This window comes from Lactuca virosa, chromosome 5 (genome assembly GCF_052849685.1).
Source record: "Lactuca virosa cultivar CGN04683 chromosome 5, Lactuca_virosa_CGN04683_v6, whole genome shotgun sequence".
Lineage (NCBI taxonomy): Eukaryota > Viridiplantae > Streptophyta > Magnoliopsida > Asterales > Asteraceae > Lactuca > Lactuca virosa.
The window spans coordinates 392,641,659-392,663,043 of record NC_136430.1 but is presented as its reverse complement, the minus strand read 5'-3'; the positions used below and the strand labels follow the sequence as shown (position 1 = coordinate 392,663,043).

Genomic DNA, 21,385 nt, shown 5'->3' with positions numbered 1-21,385 from the left:
AGAGAAAGACGGTGAAAGTTGTATGACGAAATTGAGAAACAATAAACTTTTTAGAGAAATGCGGTGAAAGTTGTGTGACAAAATATATATAACGCTGGTTTTCTATTTTTCTATTTTCGATTTGTATTTATTTTGAATATGCCTTTTTGAAACGATATCATAATATACAATTCTTTAATTTGAAATTTTGAAATATTTTAGCGATGGGTTCTCACGAGAGTTTTGGATCTATATTTAATTTGATTTGGTTTTTTTTCTTAAACGATAAATTTTAGCAGAATATAACATCAAAAAAGATGGAACACAGACTCGTTCTCGATATTTTGTTAGTATAAAAGACATAAATACCCTTTTCATATACTGTCAGTTATCCACAAGGGCCGGCTTTATATGCTCGTTCACAATCTCCCAAAACTCAAACTTATTACCTCCCAATCTTTTCGCCACAATGATATACACATCATGTGCGATCTCGAATATTTCAAAATTAATGTCTAAAACACCATTTTTGCCATCTTTTAACCCTTCCATTTTTAGTAACCCGCCATCATTTTTCATCACTTTCAACATTGAAATCTTGGCTATTTCTTCCAATTTCAAAACTATGGTAACAAACGACATTTTCGACATGAATTTCACTTCCTTCTCATCTATGACATCATCATTGAACAATCCCGACAAGTCAAATCCCGGTGACAAGGAAATGATATCAAATGCATTCAAGTTATCTGGTTTTCCCAGATATCTGAAGTCTTTGATTGTCTCTCCAAAAGAGCCCTCAGAAACAAAACCCTTTTTAAACCACGAATTTTCCATGATCTTTGCAATGGAAATCCTGGTTTTAGGGTTTGGATCCAAGATCTTTGACACTAACTTTCGCGCTTCAGAAGGGAACCAATTTGGGAACTTGAATTCTGCCCTTGTAATCTTTCTATACATCACCATGAGATTCGAATCTTGAAACGGAAGAAAACCAGACAAAAGCACAAACAAGATCACCCCACAAGACCAAATATCGCCTTTTTCCCCATCATACCCTTTTTGGTAAATTACTTCAGGTGCCACGTAGGCGGGTGTGCCACAACTTGTGTGAAGCAAACCATCTTCTTCCCATTTGGTATCAACCAAAGCACTTAATCCAAAATCTGAAACTTTCAAATTCCCATCTTCATCTAATAATAAATTCTCAGGCTTCAAATCCCTGTGGTAAACTCCTTGGTTATGGCAGAAATTGATGGCTGTGATGAGTTGTTGAAAGTATTTTCTTGCAGTGGCCTCTTTTAGCCTCCCTGTAGCCACCTTTTCATAGAGTTCACCTCCTTTTAGGTATTCGAGAATGAAGTAAATCTTGGTTTTTGTAGCCATGACCTCGTAGAGTTGGACTACATTCGGGTGTTTGACTAATCTCATCACTGAGATCTCTCTCTTGATTTGATCAATCAACCCTACTTTCATAACCTTATCTTTGTTTATAACCTTAACTGCAACACTCATCCCTGTTTCAAGGTTTCTTCCATGGTAGACTTTTGCAAAATTCCCTTGCCCTAATAATTTCCCCAATTCATAACGTTCCATTTGGACCACAACAGTTGTAATTTGAAATGGTAAACTATGGTTTGACCTTGAAAGTACTTTGATAAACTGTAGAGAATAATATTACCAGGTAGCTGAGTGTGCTTATCTCCAATCTCATCAAGGAGAAATGAGGATGGCTTAAATGGAACTCCATATTCAAAAGATATCCGGGTTTGAAAACGCATTTCTCTGCATTCCCTGTTCTTTTTTTATGAAATCGACTACAATGAAGGTTTTGAGCTAGACCTTTTGTCGAACAGTTGGAAGGCACTTGCAGAAACTCCAGCAACTTTATGAACTGAAACGAAGAAAAAAGTATGTTAGTGCTAAACCGATCCATCAAATGTTCTTGTTTCATTTCCAAATTTGAGGAGTTAATTAGACATCATAACTCAAGATGCATACGTTTCAAGTGCAAGTAAATATCAAATCATAACTAAATAATCAAATATACAAATATGATGAACAAATCAACAGCAAAACTATATAATCAAGGAACAACTCACCGAAGATGCATATAACTTTCAATCATTGAGCACATAGCAATTATAGATCTAGTGCGAGAACTAATAAGTAAAATCGAAAAAGAAAAAAATAGAGAAAACTTGGGAGGATTTACCTTTTCTGATTCAAATTTGGGACGCGTGTAGCGTATGAAAGGTATACATGCATAAACAGTTAAACACGCACCTGTGTGGCTTTATAAATGTAACAGAGAAATTTGTATTATAAATTATTTTGGAATTTCTTATGTCACTAATGACTATCTTTAAAATGGTAACATTAATAATCAAAATGGAAGTTGTTATGTCACTAATGACTATCCTTTGAATATCATAAAACAAATATTTGTTATATAAAGATAAACTTATCAAATTGCATTTTGCCGAGTTTTACAACACGATCATTTGGGGTGATGATATTAGTTAAATATAAAATAATTTAGATTGTTACAATGATGTAAATATTTCGAAATACAACGTAACACATTGCTTACATATATGAACGAACTACGAAACAAATTCGAAAGTCGCAACAGGCAACTCGCAACCATAATTATTTAATTGAATCGATACATAATATTCATATTAAATTTTTAGTCATGTAATAAAAAGAAGTTGAGTTTTTCCAGCTCCTTTCACTCCATTCCTAGACTTGCTTTTTTATTAGTTTATGGAAAAAGTTTTAGTGGGTGGGTCTTGCTCAAAGATACGCTACTAGTGGATCTTATCTAAAATAAACAAAATCATTTCCCTAGATGTTATTATCATTCAAACTTTAAAAATAGATATATAAAAAAATTATATAATTTTATCATTTTCATCGATTTAGTAATAACCTTTTTGTAAAAGTACATTATTTTCACATATTAAAAGGTTAAGCAATTGGTTTTTTGGGTTATTGCAAAGTAGCCAATCTCGTAATTTACCCCTCGAAAATAGATAAACTTGGGTTATAACTTTATTGAAAACATTTTACTTTTTGAACAATCTTTGAAGTGATATATGATAACCAGTTGGATATATATTAATAGTTTTAGAAAAATATTATGATCATACAATATCAACCTTTGATGAGTATTTATAAGATATATGTGAAGTTCAAGATTATTTTTTATTAGGAATACAAGCACTTAAAAGATCGCATCGCACTAATGTACGTACACTAACACCCCTAGAGACGAAGGCTATATAACTATAAGGTAGGCATGAATGTGTTAAGCCAGAGGGTGCATGACTTCGACCATATTCTATGAACAAATAAATCTTAAATGGTAGAACATGTTAAAAATGTACTTTGATTATCAAACCGATTGCGTTTTTGTTAATTTTTTTAATACAATTACCTGGTGTTTTTTTTTTCATTTATTTTGATTTTATATATAAGTCACCTCATCGTATCAAAAGTGAATGTAGGAGCGTTCTTTTCACACTAATCATATAAACTGTTATCTTTTTAGTTTTTATGATCAATACTCAATAAATTATAGATCTAAGGTTTAGCACCGTCTTCTTTAAAACGAGCCAAAAGGCAAATAAGACACCTACAAGTTCCGTTTCAAAATAGTGGTTTCATATGATGTTTTTCCGTGTTTAAAGTACACTTTGAGTGTTTGTTTTTGTCTTTTTTTCATGTGTTTGGTACATCGAATCCATTATGGATTCCAATCATAATAATACTTTAATAAAATGTCTTAGAATTAACTATAGGGTTCAATTCGTAGTTACGCGGTATCATGTGTAACTTTTTCTTTCATAAGTTTGTATCAAAGTGAGTTTTTCCATGAAAATATAAGGACATGACACCTTATTATAACCTAAATATACAACAACTTGAAGTTAATAAACATAATTGATGATGAAAAAATATCTATATATCCAAATACACCTTATTTATATATTAATTAATCATAAAGTTTAATTTGAAAAGAAAAAGTTATAAGCACATGAACTCTAAAAAGATATTATTTCATTTCAAAAGTTTTCACGAAGACCGTCAAAAACATCAGAAACTCAACATGCACAATATCAACGATTTCTATATCATTTAAGGACAAAGAACCAGAAGGTTTTCAGTTACTTACAAATAGAAACCTCACTACAAAACCTATATCTACTCTCACAATATCACTCAACCTATATCCACAACGATTACACAAGAATCGTAGAAGAAATACAGAAAACAAGAACACAATTGAGTAAACCTTAACCATAACTCTATACAAACGAGTTGAGAGAGAAAAGAGAGAGCTCGGTATGTATGTGAAGAACAATATGAATGAAATATGACGAATTCAGCTGCTTCTAACAAAATATATACTACGGGTCATGAATCATGGATCGGACATTGGATCAAATAAGATATGCACGTTTATTCCTACAAATTAGTTAAAAGCGATCCGCAACCCAACAGAATTCCATAACAACATAATCAACCCTTTGAACACAATATATAACAAACCAAGCCCTGATCAAGAAATTCATATTGTACACAACACACCCTTATGTCATATCTATTTACAAAATAAATCAAAAAAAATAAATAAAGAGATTGAATGAGAAAATATATACAATTTTCAACATCTCACCTCAATCGAATTATTTATTTTTCATTTTGAGTAAACACATCAACCAAGCCCAATTTATTTGTCAAAAAATCCTGTTGTTTAAAACCTAAAGACTTAGTTAAAATGTCAGCATTTTGATCAAAAGAAGAAATTTTAACCAACTTCAAAACACCATTTAGAAAAAAAAATCGAACAAAATGCAAGTCGGTTTCAAAATGTTTGGTGCGTTCATGAAATACAGGATTCATAGCTAACTTAATAGTTGAATCATTATCACAATATACAGGCAGTAGAGATAACCCTTTAATTCCCAACTCAAATAAAATTTTGAAAATCTTTATTTCACAAGTTATTGAACCAAGTGCCCTATATTCAGACTCAGTAGAAGACCTAGAAACAATTGATTGTTTCTTACTCTTCCATGACACCAAGGAATTATTAAAATAAACCATATAACCAGTAACAAACCTACGAGTGGACAAACACTTTGCCCAATCAGCATCAACATACCCTTTTAACTCAAAGACATCAGACTTTGTAATAGCAATACCCTTTCTAGGACTATTTTTCAAATATTGTAACAACCTAAAAGCAATTTTCCAATGCACTTTCGTAGGTTTATGCATAAATTGGATGAGAAGTTGAACACCATACGAAATATATGATCTCGTAATGGTAAGATAGATCAATTTACCTATTAACTTTTGGAATTCAGTTATATTGGACAACAACTCATAGTTTTTACTCATTTCACCAGAACTAACAATTAAATTTGTTTCAAGAGGAATGGTAACTAGTTTGCATCCAAGCATACCATACTCATGCAACAATTCAAGACAATACTTTCTCTGATTTAAACAAAGACCATTAACAATGTTAACAACTTCAATTCCTAAAAAATATTTCATAACACCAAGATCCTTAATTAAAAATTGAGTTTTCAAAAAATCTTTTACTTGTTTCAGTTCAACTTCATTATTTCCAGTTAATATAATGTCATCAACATAAAATAACAAGATAGTAATTTAATCTGTCACTAACACTTTGCTTAAACCTAAATTTAAACAAAGCAGAGCATAATTTTTCGTTCCACATCTTAGGAGCCTGTTTTAAGCCATATAATGACTTAACCAGCTTACAAACTCTTGTATCATTTTTAGAAAAATATCCAGGAGAAATAGACATGTAAACATCTTCAGAAAGATCTTCATATAAAAAAGCATTATTTATATCCAATTGATATAAAGACCATGAATTATGAACAGATAATGAAATAACAATTTGTATATTAACAATCTTTGCAACATGTGAAAAAGTTTCTACAAAATCAATTTAAAACCTTTAGCAACTAACCTGACTTTATAATGTTCAACTTCCCCGTTGGGCTTATACTTTATTCTATTGACCCATTTGCAACCTAAAGGTCTCCTATTCTTAGGAAGAGAAGTTATATCCCAAGTATGATTGCGATAAAGGACTTCCATTTCTTTATTCATGGCTCTAATCCAATTAGGATTAGAGGAAGCTCATCAAAATTTTAGGTTTTACAGTTTTATTTAAATTTAACATAAAACACCTAGTATCATTAACTACAAAAGAGTAATTAACTGATCTTTCTATCCTATACTTATGTTTACCCTCTACAATATATTCAGCAAATTTAGCAGGCATATGTGACTCATTCCTAGACCAAGAAGACCCAAAAGACTAATCAAGTGAAGGTAAAGTAAAATATTAAATACTTTCCTCAGAATTAACAGATTGAATTGGAACAAAGCCGTTAGTGGTAGGCACAACTGCCTTGCCACTCTGGTTGCTGACCTTATTAGGTCCAAACTCATCATAGGAAAAGGGATCACAAGGGCCACTATTATCAAGGGACAAATCAGTGGAAGTTGACTTTAACTTGTAAGGAAAGATTGGATCGTAAAATTTTACATCCCTAGAGATAAAAAAAAAGAATTTTATCAGCAAAATAACCAAGTAAAATACACTTCTCAGCACGTTCAAAGATTTATCACTAACATTATGTTTAACTGCAAAGCAAAGACAACCAAAAACTCTCAAATGTTCAAAAGTAGGAGTAACAAGTTCATAGGGTGATTTTCCATTTAAAATAGAAGTAGGCATTCGATTTATTAAAAAACAGACGTAAGAATAGCATCGCCCCCAAATCTAACAGGAACTCCAGATTGAAAAAGAAGAGAACGAGCAACATTCAGAATATGTTTATGCTTTCTCTCAACAACTTCATTTTGTTGTGGAGTATAAGCACAGGATGTATGACGTGCAACTTCATTATTAAAGCAATAAGATTTCATAAGACTATTAAGAAACTCGGTACTTGAGGTTAAATAGTCAAGATAATATAGACCCCTTGATTCTTTACCACTCTCCACCATCTCCTTTGACAGTAAATCCTGAATTTTACAATTATGCTCAGAAAAAACAACTTCACATTTACTGTCCTTACAAAGCTTATGGACAGACAGAAGGTTAACATTAAAGTCATGAACAACAAAAACATCAAATAAGGTAAGAATGGATGACAACTGAAGATTTCCAATTTTATTTATCCTAGCAGAAGACCCATTTAGATACTTAACAAGAAGATGAGTCTGGACACATCTACAGTGTCAGTAAGATAGGATTCAGAGGAAATCATATGTTGATTGGCTCCTGAATCAACAATCCAATTTTGTGAAGGGCTAGGACAGAAAATAGAATTAGAACGTTGAAACAAAGGAATACTTGTCATATTAGCAGCAGCAATAACATCTTCAATAGTAGAACTTTCATTTATAAGATGAAGAAATTTACTGTATTGTTCACTGGTAAGATAGTGAGCATCACCTCCAGCAGCAGAATCGCAAGAATTAGAAGGAGAACTGCTAGAAGCTAAAAAAGATGAATTAATAGAAGCCCATCTATTCTGCTTATTTTGACTATTACCATCATTTTTAGGTTTTAAGTCTTTGGGATATCATGTTAGATTGTAACACCTTTCAATAAGATGACCCTTAAGACCACAATGTTTACATTGTAATCCCTGATTCCTAGACCTACCCTGATTCTGATTTCTTTTAAAATCATTAGCCCTGCTATTAAACACAAAAGCTTGAGTTTTGGAAGTACTAACAGAAGATAACAACCCATTTTCCTGAAGAGACTTTTCCCTAGATAAGATAGAGAAAGCAGTTTTGACACATGGAAGAGGTTCCATTAACAAAATGTGACTTTTGACCTGATTGTAAGGAATTGCATTAATTCCATACGTTTGGAATGATCATTAAGTTTTGTAGCAGCTTCACAAACACACTAACTTAAGCTAGTTAGGCCATCAAATTCTTTCCAAAGAGACTCACGTTTATTAAAATAATCAGACAAAGAAGATCCATTTTGTTTAAAAGAGTTTATCTACTGATGAACATTAAAAATCACAGAGCCATCAGATTTATTATAAGTTTCAAACAATTCAGTCCAAATATCCTCATCATTTTTGGAATAGGCATGACCAACATATATAGACTCAGATATAGACCCTAGGATCTAATAACAAACAACAACATTTTCACGTTCCCATTTAGACGCCTTAGATGCCTCAACTTTATCTAGTTTAAGAGTTTCGTCAACAAACCCTAATTTGTTACGAGCCCTAAGACCTCTCATCATAGCACTACGCCATTATCGATAATTCTTGTTTCCAGTTAATTTTATAGTTATAATAGAAGTTATAGCATTATCAGACAGATGTATAAACAAAGGATCATCAAATTCAATAGGAATATCCTTACCACTACCACCAGGAGTTTCACCAGTCATGATGAAAAAAGAGAACAGTCAAACAGGAAACAAGTAGAGATCAAACAAGAAATTAACTGGTGTACTCAAGACAACTAGGATCTCCTAGAGTTATAAATATGAAAAAGATAAAAGAACAAGAAACCCTCATAGAGCAGATAAACAGAGACGATGAGGAATCGACTCTCTAGATCCATTCTCTACTAGAGTTTATCGGTGATGAACTCTAGCCTCTAGAGAGTTATTTCAGATGTAGAGATTAATCAACCAAAGACAAAGCCACAAGCATTGAGACACCACCACAAACCGCAAGCCATAAGATCTACAAGATCAAATAAACAACTCGCAGTACTAGAATCTTAACAAGAATCAAAACAATGTTTTGATTTAGGAGTGGAAACCCTAGATTGAAACATGAACCCTAGATTTTCACTTAAAATGTTACAATCGAAAGGACTATAACAAAAAACCTCCGATCAAACAGATTTAGTGAAGATCTACAAGGAAAAAGTAGAAACAAAGGTAGAAACGAAGTTACCTTTCGGAACGACGTCCTTCGGAACACCGTCAGACACACAAAATCAGGTCGTGAAGCTCTGACACCATGTCAAAAACATTAGAAACTCAACATGCACAACATCAATGATTTTTATATCATTTAAGGACAAAGAACTAGAAGGTTTTCTTCAATTACTTACAAACAGAAACCTCACTACAAAAACCTATATTTAATCTCACAATGTCACTCAACCTATATCTACAACGATTACACAAGAATCGTAGAGCAAATATATAGAAAACAAAAACACAAGGGAGTAAACCCTAACCATAACTCTATACAAACAAGTTGAGAGAGAAAAGAGAGAGCTTTGTATGTGTGTGAAGAACAAAATGAATGAAATATGACGAATTCAACTGCTTCCAACAAAATATATACTCTGGGTCATAGATAATGGATCGGACATTGGATCGAATAAGATCCGCACATTTATTCCTGCAAATTAGTCTAAAGCGAGTCGTAACCCAACAGAATTCCACCACAACATAATCAACCCCTTGAACACAATATATAACAAACTAAACCCTGATCAAGGAATTCATATTGTACACAACACACCCTTATGTCAAATCTATTTACAAAATAAATAAAGAGATTGAATGAGAAAATATATACAATCTTCAACAAAGACATTTTCCTTTTTCATTCCATAAAGTCTAATTTTAATTTTTTTCGTTCAAAGAAAACATAGTTTTTCTTATGAAGATTTGTCAAGATTTAATAATTTTTCCTTACAAATACTAGACCATAATCCTCTTTTAACTCCTATAATTCAACCAACAGACCCAGCCTGTCTCTGCACGGGTGTAGGGTGTGTGACTGCATAGGCCTTCAAAAAATAAGTTCTAAGTTTTAAACAAATTATCTAGTTAATATGTTAATATGTATCATTTTATTCAAGATTCATAAAAGTATTCTGGTTCAGCTAGCCTAAGCATCATTCCTCTTGCCAGATTCCTAACTGGTTCAGCTAGCTTAAGCATCATTCCTTTTAGGCTTATAATTTCTTCAAATATCATGTTTTACTCCAAGTTACATTTTTCATCTACTTATTTATGCTCCAAATCTACACCACCTATCAATTTCTTTTTACTAAATCAGCTTTTAGAAATTAAATATTTATCCCCTCAACTTTTTATAAAATTGTATTTGTCAAATTTTAAGTAGTTTAATTTACCTTTTTAGTTTTTCTTTAGGACAATTAACCCTCTTAAACTAATTTGCTTATATATATATATATATATATATATATATATATATATATATATATATAGATGGCAAAAAAACCCGTACCCGATGGGTACCCGAAACCCGAACCCGAATTGGCCGGGTAAATCCCCGAATTGATCGGGGATGGGTACGGATACGGGTATTACCTGAATGCAAAAAACGAGGATGGGACGGGGATGGTTCTACCTATCGGGTACCCATACCCGTACCCGAAACCGTACCCGATGGGTACCCGAAATATATATATATATATATATATATATATATATATATATATATATATATATATATATATATATATATAATTCATTTATGTTATATTTTTAATCAATTCAAAAATGTTATACGTAATTTAAATTGTGAAAGTGAAAATTCATTTACGTCAAGTGTAAATTCAATTAACCTTCTGTCAAGTGTAAATTCATTTATGTTATATTTTTAATCAATTCAAAAATCTTGTAGTGCGTCGCCGACTCACCTCACTGTGAATTGTGAAACTAAGTCAAATAGTCAATAGGGTTTTTTTTATTCCTTAATCAAATTTGTAATTCGCTATGGTAAAGATTGACTCAGGGAGTGAACAACCTTCAACACCAATTGGTTCTACAAATTTTGATGTTGAACCTGATAATACAAGTCCAAATGTTCCTTCCTTTGAAGAAGCACTTCAATCAGATGAGGTAAATCCTCCAAACAAAAGACAAAAAAAACATTGCTTGGGATCAATTTGTTATTATTTCTATTTGTTTTTAATTTACTAAATTTTTTGTTCTATTTAGATGAAGGTGTGCAATTTACCTCGGATAATCGTGCAACTATTTTTGATGATTACGACATGGATAGTGAAACTTGATGGTAATAATGAAACAATTTTTTCATGATTATAATCGATTAAATTAAAGTTTTTTGTTTCATACATTTGTTTATACTTTGTCTTTGTTTTGTTGGTAGGTGAATATATGATAAATGATGGTTCAATGCGAAAGTTGGAATTGGAATTTGGTGAACTTTATTGTTATTGTTTGGATGATAGGCGATGTTTGACTACTTTTTGGATGACTTTTTATGTTTATGTTTTTTTAGTTGCAAAAAAGTAGTTTAATTTGTAAACTTGAATGTTATTGTTCATTTTTGAATACATTCGATGATTGAAGTGCTTTATATTATTTTTTGTTTGTTAATATATAGCTATGACTTATTTTTTCATAAACTTTCAAAACCTTATAATGGGGAAAATTCCCCGATTACCCGCTGGGGATCCCCGTTCCCCATTGGGGATGGGGATGGGGATGGATTTTTAATCCCCGATGGGGATGGGTTCGGGTATGGGTATGGGGATGGGGAACATGAAACCCGATATACCCGTACCCATTGCCATCCCTCTCTATATATATATATATATATATATATATATATATATATATATATATATATATATATATATATATATATATATATATATATTGTATTTAAGGGGCTCATTTTTACTCTTCGCGTAGAGCCTTCAAAATTAACATTTTAACATTATCAACCAGTCATTAGAAGGTCTTCACGAACACATAGTCCTCTACTCCGCCTCCAAAAATTTATTGGTACAAATGCACTTTCTTCTGCATACTGTCAGTTCCATATCTCTAAATACACACATTTGCTTTGCCTCTCTTTCTTCTCAAAGTAAACAATTCATTCATATTGTCAATCAACTCCAAATACACACATTTGCTTTGCCTCTCTTTCCTCTCAAAGTAAACAATTCATTCATATTGTCAATCAACTACACGAGTCATCTAGTTATGAAGAAGACATTGCTTTTCCCCTATGGAAAGAAGCTATGAACAAAGAGGTTGAAGCATTGACGACTTATAAAATCAAATACAAAGCAAATGAAGGCTTATTATAAATCTCAAGTATTTTATTTTGAACTTTTTGTCAAGAAACGATTTTTAACTGATCAACGTTTTTGACATTTTAACAACGAGTAAATATGTTTGTGTAATATACGTAGTTAGTGGTTAGAGTTAGTTGTGTAATACCCGTAGTTAGTGGTTAGAGTCAGTGGCCCTTAGATCTTCTGTTTGTGTATATACTTCCTCCGTCCCATATTTATTGTTTATTTTTTTATTTTTGAAGTCTTTATTTTTCAACTTTGACCTTAAATATTTTCATTCCTTATAACAATAAAAAAAAATTAAAACACAATCCATTCATATATTTTGCATCAAAGATTATTTATCAAAAAACAAAAATATTTAAAATCAAAATTGAAGAATAAAGACTTCAAAAATCAAAAATAGTCAATAAATATGAAACGGAGATACTACATTCTTTGTTCTATCATCGTTACAGATGATGAATCATGTCCTCGTATTTCTGTAAATATTAGTATTAGACTAAGAACCGTTTTTTGAAAAAGATCTTAAAACAAGAACCTAACATGGAGAATACAAAACCAAATTAAACACACTAAATCTAATTATAGAATACATAACATAACCGAATCCACAAACTTTTAATCCACACCACATGAAAGTCTCGAACTCATTACACTATGTTTCTTCTTCTTCTTACTCGGTTTTGCTACCAAGAACGAAATCCGACCGAACCCAAACTTCTTTCTCTTTCCCGAGCGCCGTTTCCCACCACCATCACCACCACCACCACCACCACTACCACTGCCGCCACCACCATCACCACTGCTGCCACCATCACTAGTAGCCTTCCTCAGCATTTGTGCCAATGAAACCTTCCTTCTCATAGAACTTTTCTCTGAATTCTCTTCGGTCAAAAGCAACTTCCTGCTCAAAATCTGCCCAATCGACATTGTCGGCCTCAAAACCGGACTCGCCCCGTTACTTACCAAATGGGCCCCGTTTACATCAAACAAACGGGTGTTATTCATCCTACAAGAAGAATTCTTGAATTTGGTTGCGTTTTGAACCATTGACTTTCTTCGTTGACCATGATCCGATCGCCATTTTCGAAGAGCTTCTTCTGCTTTTAACTTGTCACCATTAGCAGCTTCAACTTTACTCAAAGCTTCTTCAAGAACCCTCTTACTGTTCTTCACTTCTTCTGTTGCTTCCTCTACCTTTTTCAAGATCTCAGATTTCGATACCTCTGATTGGTCGATTTCAATATTTGATGAAGCTTCATCAGCCTCTCGAGCTTTCAGCTTTAAAGAAGAGTATTCCTCGATTGAAAGAGTTATGCCTTCGCCTTCTGATAAATTCTCACTTTTTAATAAACAATTTATCTCAGATCTTGCAAGTGCTTCACTAGCTCTTGCAGCTTCCTTCAATTTTCTAGCAGCAATTAGACGAATCTTGGCTGTTTTTATCTTTGATTTAGTCTGTTCGATCTGATTCATTGCTCTTAAAACTTCTGATTTGGCTAACTCACCGACTTTTTTGAACTGCTCAGTTTCAGAAGTCAATCGTTGGAGCTCCCTTGGTATGTAATCATCAAGATTTTCTTCATGATTTTCTTTAAAAGATGAGATTTTTGAGGAATGTGAAGATAATCGTTGACGGGTTTTCTCAAGTTCAAATCTTTCTTTCTCAATCTTTTTGTTGTACATTTCCACTGTTGCTCTGATGTCTGCAAGATCGTTTGTTGTTCTTGTTAAGTTCAGTTTAGCTTGCTTTAATTCCATCAAGATGAATCCGGGAGCTGAAGAAGGACACATGAAGTTATTATCATCATTTGATTGTGGGTTTTTGTGATTTTGGTCGTTGGGTTCTTCAAGTTGATTATGAACGGGTTCAGATTCTTTCTGTAGCTTTGCTTTCAATTCTTCAAGAGTAGTTTTTGTTGCTTCGAGTTCTTTCAAGACTTGAAGGGTTTCCCTTTCTTTAACTATGAGATCGTTAGCTAATTGCACAGCCTGCTCTTCAGCTTTTGCTGCATCAAATTCGTCTTCAATAATGCCATTCTGATATCACATAACCAAAATATGAATACAAAATCAAATCTCAAAATGTAATCTGCAACTTAAACTATGCAAGTATCAAGATTTTCTTCAAGATAACACTCATCGATTTTGAAGCCGAAAAGTTGTCGCTTGACCTCAAAAGTCTAAATCAGAGCCAATGGTTCAGAACAACTTTACAAAAAGTGTAATTTCTTTATCTATGAACACAGCATATAGAGGATAACGGTTGTGTGTCATACAACACCAACCACATTGTTAATCATTTTGCTTATAAATATAAAATTAAACTTGAACCACAGAAAATATGAATATATACAGAGAGAGTGAAAGAGTAGGACCTCAGAAGAATGTGGGTGCTTATAATGGGGTTTCCAGAACCCGACTCCGCCGAATCGGGACACAGCCTCCCTTACTGACTCAAAGGGCGCCGACGTGTCTACTTCCCCCCTCATGAGACCATCATTGATTTGTTCCTGCTCCAAACCCGTTTCACCAAATCCGGGTTTGACATTGTGAACCGAGTCAAATGCTTCAACTCTCCCATCATCAGTTTCATCCATGGACATATCAAACAAAAAACCTCGATTTTGATGGGGGTCGTTTTGGGGTTTCTATTGTTTGGATCTAAATGTCGATAGAATGAAACAAAACCCTAAATAACGTTCGGAAAATGAGAGTGGAAGTGAAGAAGAGACAAAAAGGTATGGTGAGGTGAGAAGTTAACGTTACGTGAGATGGCGTGTTTTTGTCTAGGCAAAAGTGCAAGTAACGGCTCAATTTCCCCCACAACGAATACCAAAAACAGCTTTAGCCTTCCGATCCCCACTCTCCCTATTAAAAAAATCGAATATATTTTTTATAATCTTAATAACCATGATGAAATATAATACAATATAATTAGTATTAGTATATTATATAAATATATTAATACGAAACACACTTATAGTGTCTTTTCTGCACTTCAGATTTTGACCACCACAATTTTAGAGTTTCTTTGACCACCGCAATTTTGGAGTTTCTTAACTTTGGTCTCTCTCACTCTTTCTCTGTAAATACAAGACACACGTCTTAAAGTTAACGTCTGCGTCAGCATCAAACCGATTATGATTTGTCCTTGCCTTCGTCTTTTCGTTAATTTCTGATTTCGTCTTTGTTTTTTCTTTGCTTCCAACAATTTGTGGTGGTTTCCTGTTTGGCTCCTGATGGTTGTGTTCCTGTTTCGTCTTCGTTTTTTCTTCTAATGTTACTATGTGGAAATCGATTCACCAAAACACTTCCCAGCTCCACCTTATAACACCACTGATTCATCTTGCCAAAATCGGAGACGCCGATCCTTTTCTTCACCGCTTCCTCCACCGGTGCAGCTACAATTATGCTTTAAGTGGCGATGAGCTTGCTTCGCTCTGATGTAGCAAGATGTTGATCAATTCTTCGGAGCCCTAATTTCTTTTCTATTTTGGGTTTTAGAAAGCATAATGTTTGCTATGGAGTGATGAGTGTTGATATACTAATCTATGGTCTTTTGCTTCTTTTTCGAGGTCCCATATTTATGTTTTACCTGTTCTCGGTATGTTTTAGGGCTCATCGACTGTTACCATGTCGGTGGTAGCCAGTATAGTCGTATAGTCAGGTGAATTTGTGTTGTAGATGAAAGGAACATGAACAAATAGAGGTGCAGGACAGTGAATGTGAAGGGAAATGTAACTACATCAGGATCAAAATTTTGGTTCTTTATTTTCTATTTTTTCTCTAGCTCTTTTACCATCCCTAAATGAAAATTCGTTTTGATTTTTAAATTTTTGTGTTTGACTCCTATATTTTCTAGGGCTTTGTCAAAGGGAACGTTTTCATCTGGTTGTACTGTGTTTTCAACAATAATGAGTTTGGAAAGAAGACAATAGGCTTCAAAGACTTTATCACACTTATAAACAGAAGATGGATTAAGGTTCATCATTTGGTAAGTTGAGATTTTCGTATTTTAATGCATAAACATTATGATGCTCTGTTTTTTCGGGTTTTTTGGTGCTTCGGTTGAGATTTTCAATATGAGCATTCGATTTAAGGATGTTCGAAATGTTGGTTTTTATGTCATTAATAATAGGGCATGTTGATTTCATTACACCAAGTTCATAAACATTTTTTAACCAATATTTTGACCTTTTGCCCAAAGCTTAGTTGTTTTTACCCTAGCCTATGCTCGAATGAGGGAAAATGGTATGTTTGTGTAATATCTGTTAGGCCTTATAAAGTGTTGTGTCAATTGTATGCTATTAGGGTTTGTTTATTCCAAAATGGGCCTGTCCATGTTCGGTTTTAGGATCTAATTAGTCTCTATAAATAGCGTACATGTAACTTTAGGGTTACAACTTTTGAAGCTCTCACAAAAAAGTTCCGTCTTCAAGAAATCTTCTAGAGCTGTGATTAATACAATCATTCGGCACCTTTTTGATCATTATTGTTTCTTGTCTTTTAATCATCTCATTAATATAGAATCTATCGATCATTATTATTCTCACAATTGGTATCAGATCAGGAGATAGTGTAATCAATTTGCTAATCTTCTGTCGAGTAAAGGGTTTTGTATTAAGGTTTTACGATTTTCATAGATCTGTTCTTGCTGTCTCAATCGTCTCAATCGATTGTAGATTCCAGATCTAGATCTCTAGTTTACCCTTGAACTCGATTCTAGTTTACACATCTGATTCTATATTTTTGTTTTCTTGATTTCTCGTTATTATGGCTCACGACGATCTTCAATCTCTTTCATTCAATCTCCTTAGTAGCATCGGTTCTACTATAAGGATTCCTATCCTTTTTTCAGAAGACTATGAGGTTTGGGTGCTTCACTTCGAAGATTACATACTAGGAATCAAAGAACATGGATCTACAATATGGCATACAATAACAGAAGAAACATACAAGTATTCGGTAACGAAGAAAGAAGTCAAAACCCAGAAGGATCATGATGCAATCATTGCAGATATTCCTGAAACTGATGAGAAGATCAAGCTGATGTGCAATCTAAAAGCAATGAGAATTATTCGATTTGCTCTTACTCCTGACACATTCTGTCTTGTTAGTGCATGTGATACTGCTAAAGGAATTTGAAATAGACTAAAGGAATTGTATTCGGGTGATGACGACTTGCAACATTCTATGCAGACGACTCTTCTGTCAGAATTTTGTTCTTTTGTGCAAAAACACGATGAGAACTTAGAAAAGACAGCCAATCGCTTCAATCACCTGTTAATCAGAATGCTTAAATACAATCTTGAGCGATGAGATCTTAAACAGAAGGTCACGTTCATGAATGGTCTCAGATCCGAATGGAAGGCTATAGTTTCCACTGTTAAAGCGCACGAAGAATTCAAAAGCTATATGTTGGCAAAACTCTTGGGTATTCCGAAGTCTCACGAAGACGAGGTTACTAAGGAAGTGAAACTTATCTCTAGTGTTGGATCTTTGGCACTGGTTGCTAAAGGTAAGAAGTCAGCAGTTGATGATTCTGAATCTGACATTTCGGATGATGAACTCTCAAAATAAGACAAGGCTCTAATGGTTTCCAACCCAAAGTTAAAGAATTTCTCTCGTTTCAGAAACAAATACAAGCAGGGAAACTCAAGTTCCGAAAGGCCAAGAGATGAGGGTTTTAAGAACTCTCAGAATGATGATGAAAAGAAAGAAAAGAAGTTGCTAGGTGATTGTGTATATGATTGTAATTATTTTTCATGGGAAAAATCACTTCACAAAGGAATGCATCCTACGTAAGAAAAATGAGAAGAAGGAAAAGGAGAAAGACAAGGCCTACTACATTCAGAAAATAGACGAGCTCCAAAAGAACAGTGCATCAAATGTGAAAACCGTGTTGATAGTGCAAGAAGAAAGTGATGATGGTAGAGTCGAAGTTTGGTCTACAGACTCTGAGGACGATGAAGTAAGGAAACCTACCATGGCGGGTGTTTTGTGGCTAAATCCGAAAAAGAAGAATATGCAGGCAAGTATTTGATGGTTCAGAATGGAAATTCTGAACCAAGAGGGTACGCAACTGATGGTGGAAAAGTATCAGAGAGCTGTTTTGCTACAAAGACTGTTACGGAGCAGGTGAAGGAGTGCGAGAAGGTGGTCGATAAGGTACACTTAATTCTTAAATCTCTTAATATTCCTTTATCACGTTATGATTATGAATTGGATGATTTACGTTATACGATTTCTGATTTTAGTGATAGCTTAAAAAGAACTCGTATAAGTAATTCTAATCTGAATGATAAACTTAACAGGGCAACTTTTAAGAATGAAGAGAGAAGAATAAAAATAGAAGCATTGGAAGTAGAGCTTACTAGATCACGAGATGATATTATTATTCTTAAGAGAGACAATAGAGCTGTAACATCCCGATTTCCTGGGGTGAAATTCCAGGGATTTTATGCACTTTAGAAAGCCTACTCGACAAGTTGGGAGGCCCCAACTCGTCGTGTAGAAACTAAGAAGGTCGTGTGGATTATAAGACCTACTCGGCGAGTTGGAAGGTCCCAACTCGACGAGTTGAAGGCTGAAAATGAAACCCTAAATTTTAGGGTTTTGCACCCTATTTAAAGACCTTATGACCCATTGTTAGCCTCCCTCATCATCCCCTCAGTCCAGAGAAAACCCTAATCGCGCCTCTTTCCCCCTTTTGGAGTGTGTGTGAGCTTAAAGAGTGTTCTTTGGTGCTTTTCTTGAAGGAGCTTGAAGTTGGTGGTGCAAAGCTGAAGGGAGAAGCTTTAGATCCGGGATTTTCAATGTTGTTGCAACCATTTGGAGGTATAAAGTTGTTATCTTGATCATCCTTTTGCTAAATCTCTTCTTTTGAAAGTTTATGGCCATTATTAGCTTATTTTGGGACCATTCTTGGATTTGAGCATGTTATGAAGCCATGGTTTTAGATCTGGACACCTTATGGCCTTTGTGGACTTAAAGTTGCCAACTTTATCAAGTCTTGGCCCTCCTTCATGCTCTAAGTCCCTTGATAAGCCTTGTTTGAGTGATTTAGCCCTCTTGATTCCATGCATGGATGTAAAGCCAACAACTTTACATGGTATTTCAGTCCTAAGGGACCAGATCTATAGTTTGGGGCTTGGGTTTCGCTTGGAAGTGTCTGAATGCATTAAGGCTAGGAAAACTCGACGAGTTTCCCTGCCAACTCGACGAGTTGGATCGGGTTTTCCTGCCTTCTGGATGTTGTAGGAACTCGACGAGTTGTCCTGTCGACTCGGCGAGTGGATTAGGGTTTCCTGGTTTATTGAACACTGAAGGAACTCAGCGAGTTGATAGCTGCACTCGACGAGTTGGGTCAACATGGACCGTTGACTCTGAATTTGACTATGGTTGGCTAAGTTTGACTTAAAGGGTATTTTTCGTATTCGGGATTTAATGAAGTTAGTTACATGGTGGTTGTAGGCGGTTGAGTTCGGAGCTGTGTTTTGGGAGTTTGACCTTATCATTCAGTGTTGCTTATGAGGTGAGTTCTTCTCACTATACTAACAGGGTCTAAGGCACCAAGGTCAACCCTTTTTGGATTGTATCCTGGTTTATCGTATGATGATATGTTTAGTGATATGTTAGATCTGCATCCTGGTATATAGGATGATGCTATGATTAGTGATCTGTTAGATCTATATGACTGTTTGTACATGCTAACTAGCGTTTGATATTTATGTGTTGATTGTGTGATTACGGGTGGGTTGAGGTGGTCCTGCTTCGTGCTCAAGGCCAACAAACCCAGGGCGGCCCAGATAGACTGAAGACCCATCGGGGCGTACTAGTTAGGCCGAAGGCCCGGAGAACGGTCCAGACAGGCTGAAGGCCCGGTGAGGCGGTCCAGTCATACTAAAGACTCTATATGCATATTGTTTGTTTATGATATTGTACTGTTGTATGGTGTTGGTATTTTGAGGGAACTCACTAAGCTTCAGGCTTACAGTTTTGGATTTTGTTTCAGGTACTTCGGATGATCGTGGGAAGGCGAATGCTTGATCGTGCACCTCCTCACTTTTTATATTATGATTTCGGGGATTATCTGATGTCTAATCTATTTTGATGTCACACCCCAAAACCGATGGCGGAAGCGTTCCGGGGCGGAGGACGTCATGTATAGCATCACAACCAATGAATAACAGCAATCATAGCAACACAACCATTACAGTGAATACTTAAGTAAAAATGTTTACATCAGTTTAAAACGTTGTTTGAATTACATTCAATAGCTTTGTATAGTATAAACTTAAAACTCTTATTGCTCCCGTTCCTCGAAAATCCAGCAAGTACTTGTCTACTGATTTCCTGAGAATACAAGCAGTTTAAAAGAGTATCAACATAAAGCTGGTGAGTTCATAAGCGATGGTTTGCAGTGAAAATCGTTGATGAGTTCGGAAAATATTTGTATAGTTTCAAGAAAATCTGATATTTTCCTTAGTGAAAATGTAGTGTTATCAGTTCTGTAATAAACGATGAATATCTGTATGTTTCCAAGAAAATCCGATATTTTCTTTAGTGAAAAGGGTAGCGTTATCGATTTCGTATAAAACCATGAATGTTCGTTACTGAAAACTGTAGTGATATGCGAAAATACTACCTCATGTGACTAGCTAAAACTAATCATGAAGTGTAAGTATTTTATATGTGAACCCATTGCATAATCGGTTCTGTTTGAAAAACCCTGGCTTTAGCCAGAATACGTAGTGTGTATCGGTTCTATTTAGTAAAAGTAGAACTGTTGAAGAGTGTTAAGCTGTAAACTAAAGGTGATTTATACATATTGTGAGTCGTATAACCATGCTTGATATGACTAGAGACCTTTCCAACTTTCTTCAGGCGTCGAGTTAAATGACATTTGTACATCTCAGGCGTGCCTGCCTAACTGTAGCTAGCAGTCCAGATGTGGGATTGTCAGTCCCGAATAGATCTATTCACAAATCTCACGCTCTCCCTCCAGGAGACTCTGGTTATACAGTGGTAGGATTTATCCCTGTACACCTAAGGGTACAGTAGTGAAGTAGCGCCTCACAGTATCGTACAATCTAGTTTACATGTAGTGTAGTAGCATTCTACCGTAGTGAAAATCCGTATGTATACCGTATATAATGATAATTACAGTTATGAAAAACCATGATAAAGTGGTGATGCAACTGTAAACTATTTCTGTCTTCGTGCATATGTTTAATAGTGAAAGTTTATGTACTCGTGA

At 34.5% G+C, this 21,385-nt stretch overlaps 2 protein-coding genes and 1 long non-coding RNA gene across 9 annotated transcripts; 1 reads left to right on the top strand and 2 right to left on the bottom strand.

Annotated features, from left to right (window-relative positions):
* Positions 1-295: 295 nt before the first annotated feature.
* On the bottom strand, positions 296-2,259 carry LOC145117796 (CBL-interacting protein kinase 18-like). Of its 2 annotated transcripts, none has more exons than XM_079054122.1 (2): positions 2,195-2,259; positions 296-1,873 (listed from the first exon to the last, which is right to left on the bottom strand). In XM_079054122.1, exon 2 carries the CDS (start codon positions 1,573-1,575, stop codon positions 364-366), a length of 1,212 nt encoding a protein of 403 aa, XP_078910248.1. In that variant the 5' UTR covers positions 1,576-1,873; positions 2,195-2,259; the 3' UTR covers positions 296-363. The 2 variants fall into 2 exon arrangements, with proteins under 2 accessions (XP_078910248.1, XP_078910249.1); XM_079054123.1 differs by lacking the exon at positions 2,195-2,259 and adding an exon at positions 2,082-2,184.
* A 10,249-nt stretch (positions 2,260-12,508) lies between these two features.
* LOC145117794 (weak chloroplast movement under blue light protein (DUF827)) lies at positions 12,509-14,989 on the bottom strand. The gene is made up of 2 exons (XM_079054121.1): positions 14,502-14,989; positions 12,509-14,163 (listed from the first exon to the last, which is right to left on the bottom strand). The coding sequence occupies exons 1-2, from the start codon at positions 14,727-14,729 to the stop codon at positions 12,742-12,744; spliced, it is 1,650 nt and encodes a 549-aa protein (XP_078910247.1). The 5' UTR covers positions 14,730-14,989; the 3' UTR covers positions 12,509-12,741.
* Positions 14,990-15,131: 142 nt separating this feature from the next.
* LOC145117795 (uncharacterized) lies at positions 15,132-20,698 on the top strand. Of its 6 annotated transcripts, XR_013712798.1 has the most exons (5): positions 15,132-16,120; positions 16,944-18,294; positions 18,441-18,963; positions 19,600-19,660; positions 20,141-20,698. It is a non-coding gene; the product is annotated as an uncharacterized LOC145117795 (long non-coding RNA). The 6 variants fall into 6 exon arrangements; XR_013712800.1 differs by lacking the exon at positions 19,600-19,660 and having other exon boundaries at positions 16,985-18,294; XR_013712795.1 differs by lacking the exon at positions 19,600-19,660 and having other exon boundaries at positions 18,885-18,963.
* The last annotated feature ends 687 nt before the right edge of the window (positions 20,699-21,385 follow it).

What these genes read in the sequence shown, in the direction of transcription:
- LOC145117796 (XM_079054122.1), bottom strand. Translation starts at nt 1,575, where the DNA reads ATGGAACGTTATGAATTGGGGAAATTATTAGGGCAAGGGAATTTTGCA.
- LOC145117794 (XM_079054121.1), bottom strand. Translation starts at nt 14,729, where the DNA reads ATGTCCATGGATGAAACTGATGATGGGAGAGTTGAAGCATTTGACTCG. An exon ending in AGCACCCACATTCTTCTGAG is followed by an intron (nt 14,164 to 14,501) that starts GTCCTACTCTTT and finishes ATGTGATATCAG; the next exon opens with AATGGCATTATTGAAGACGA.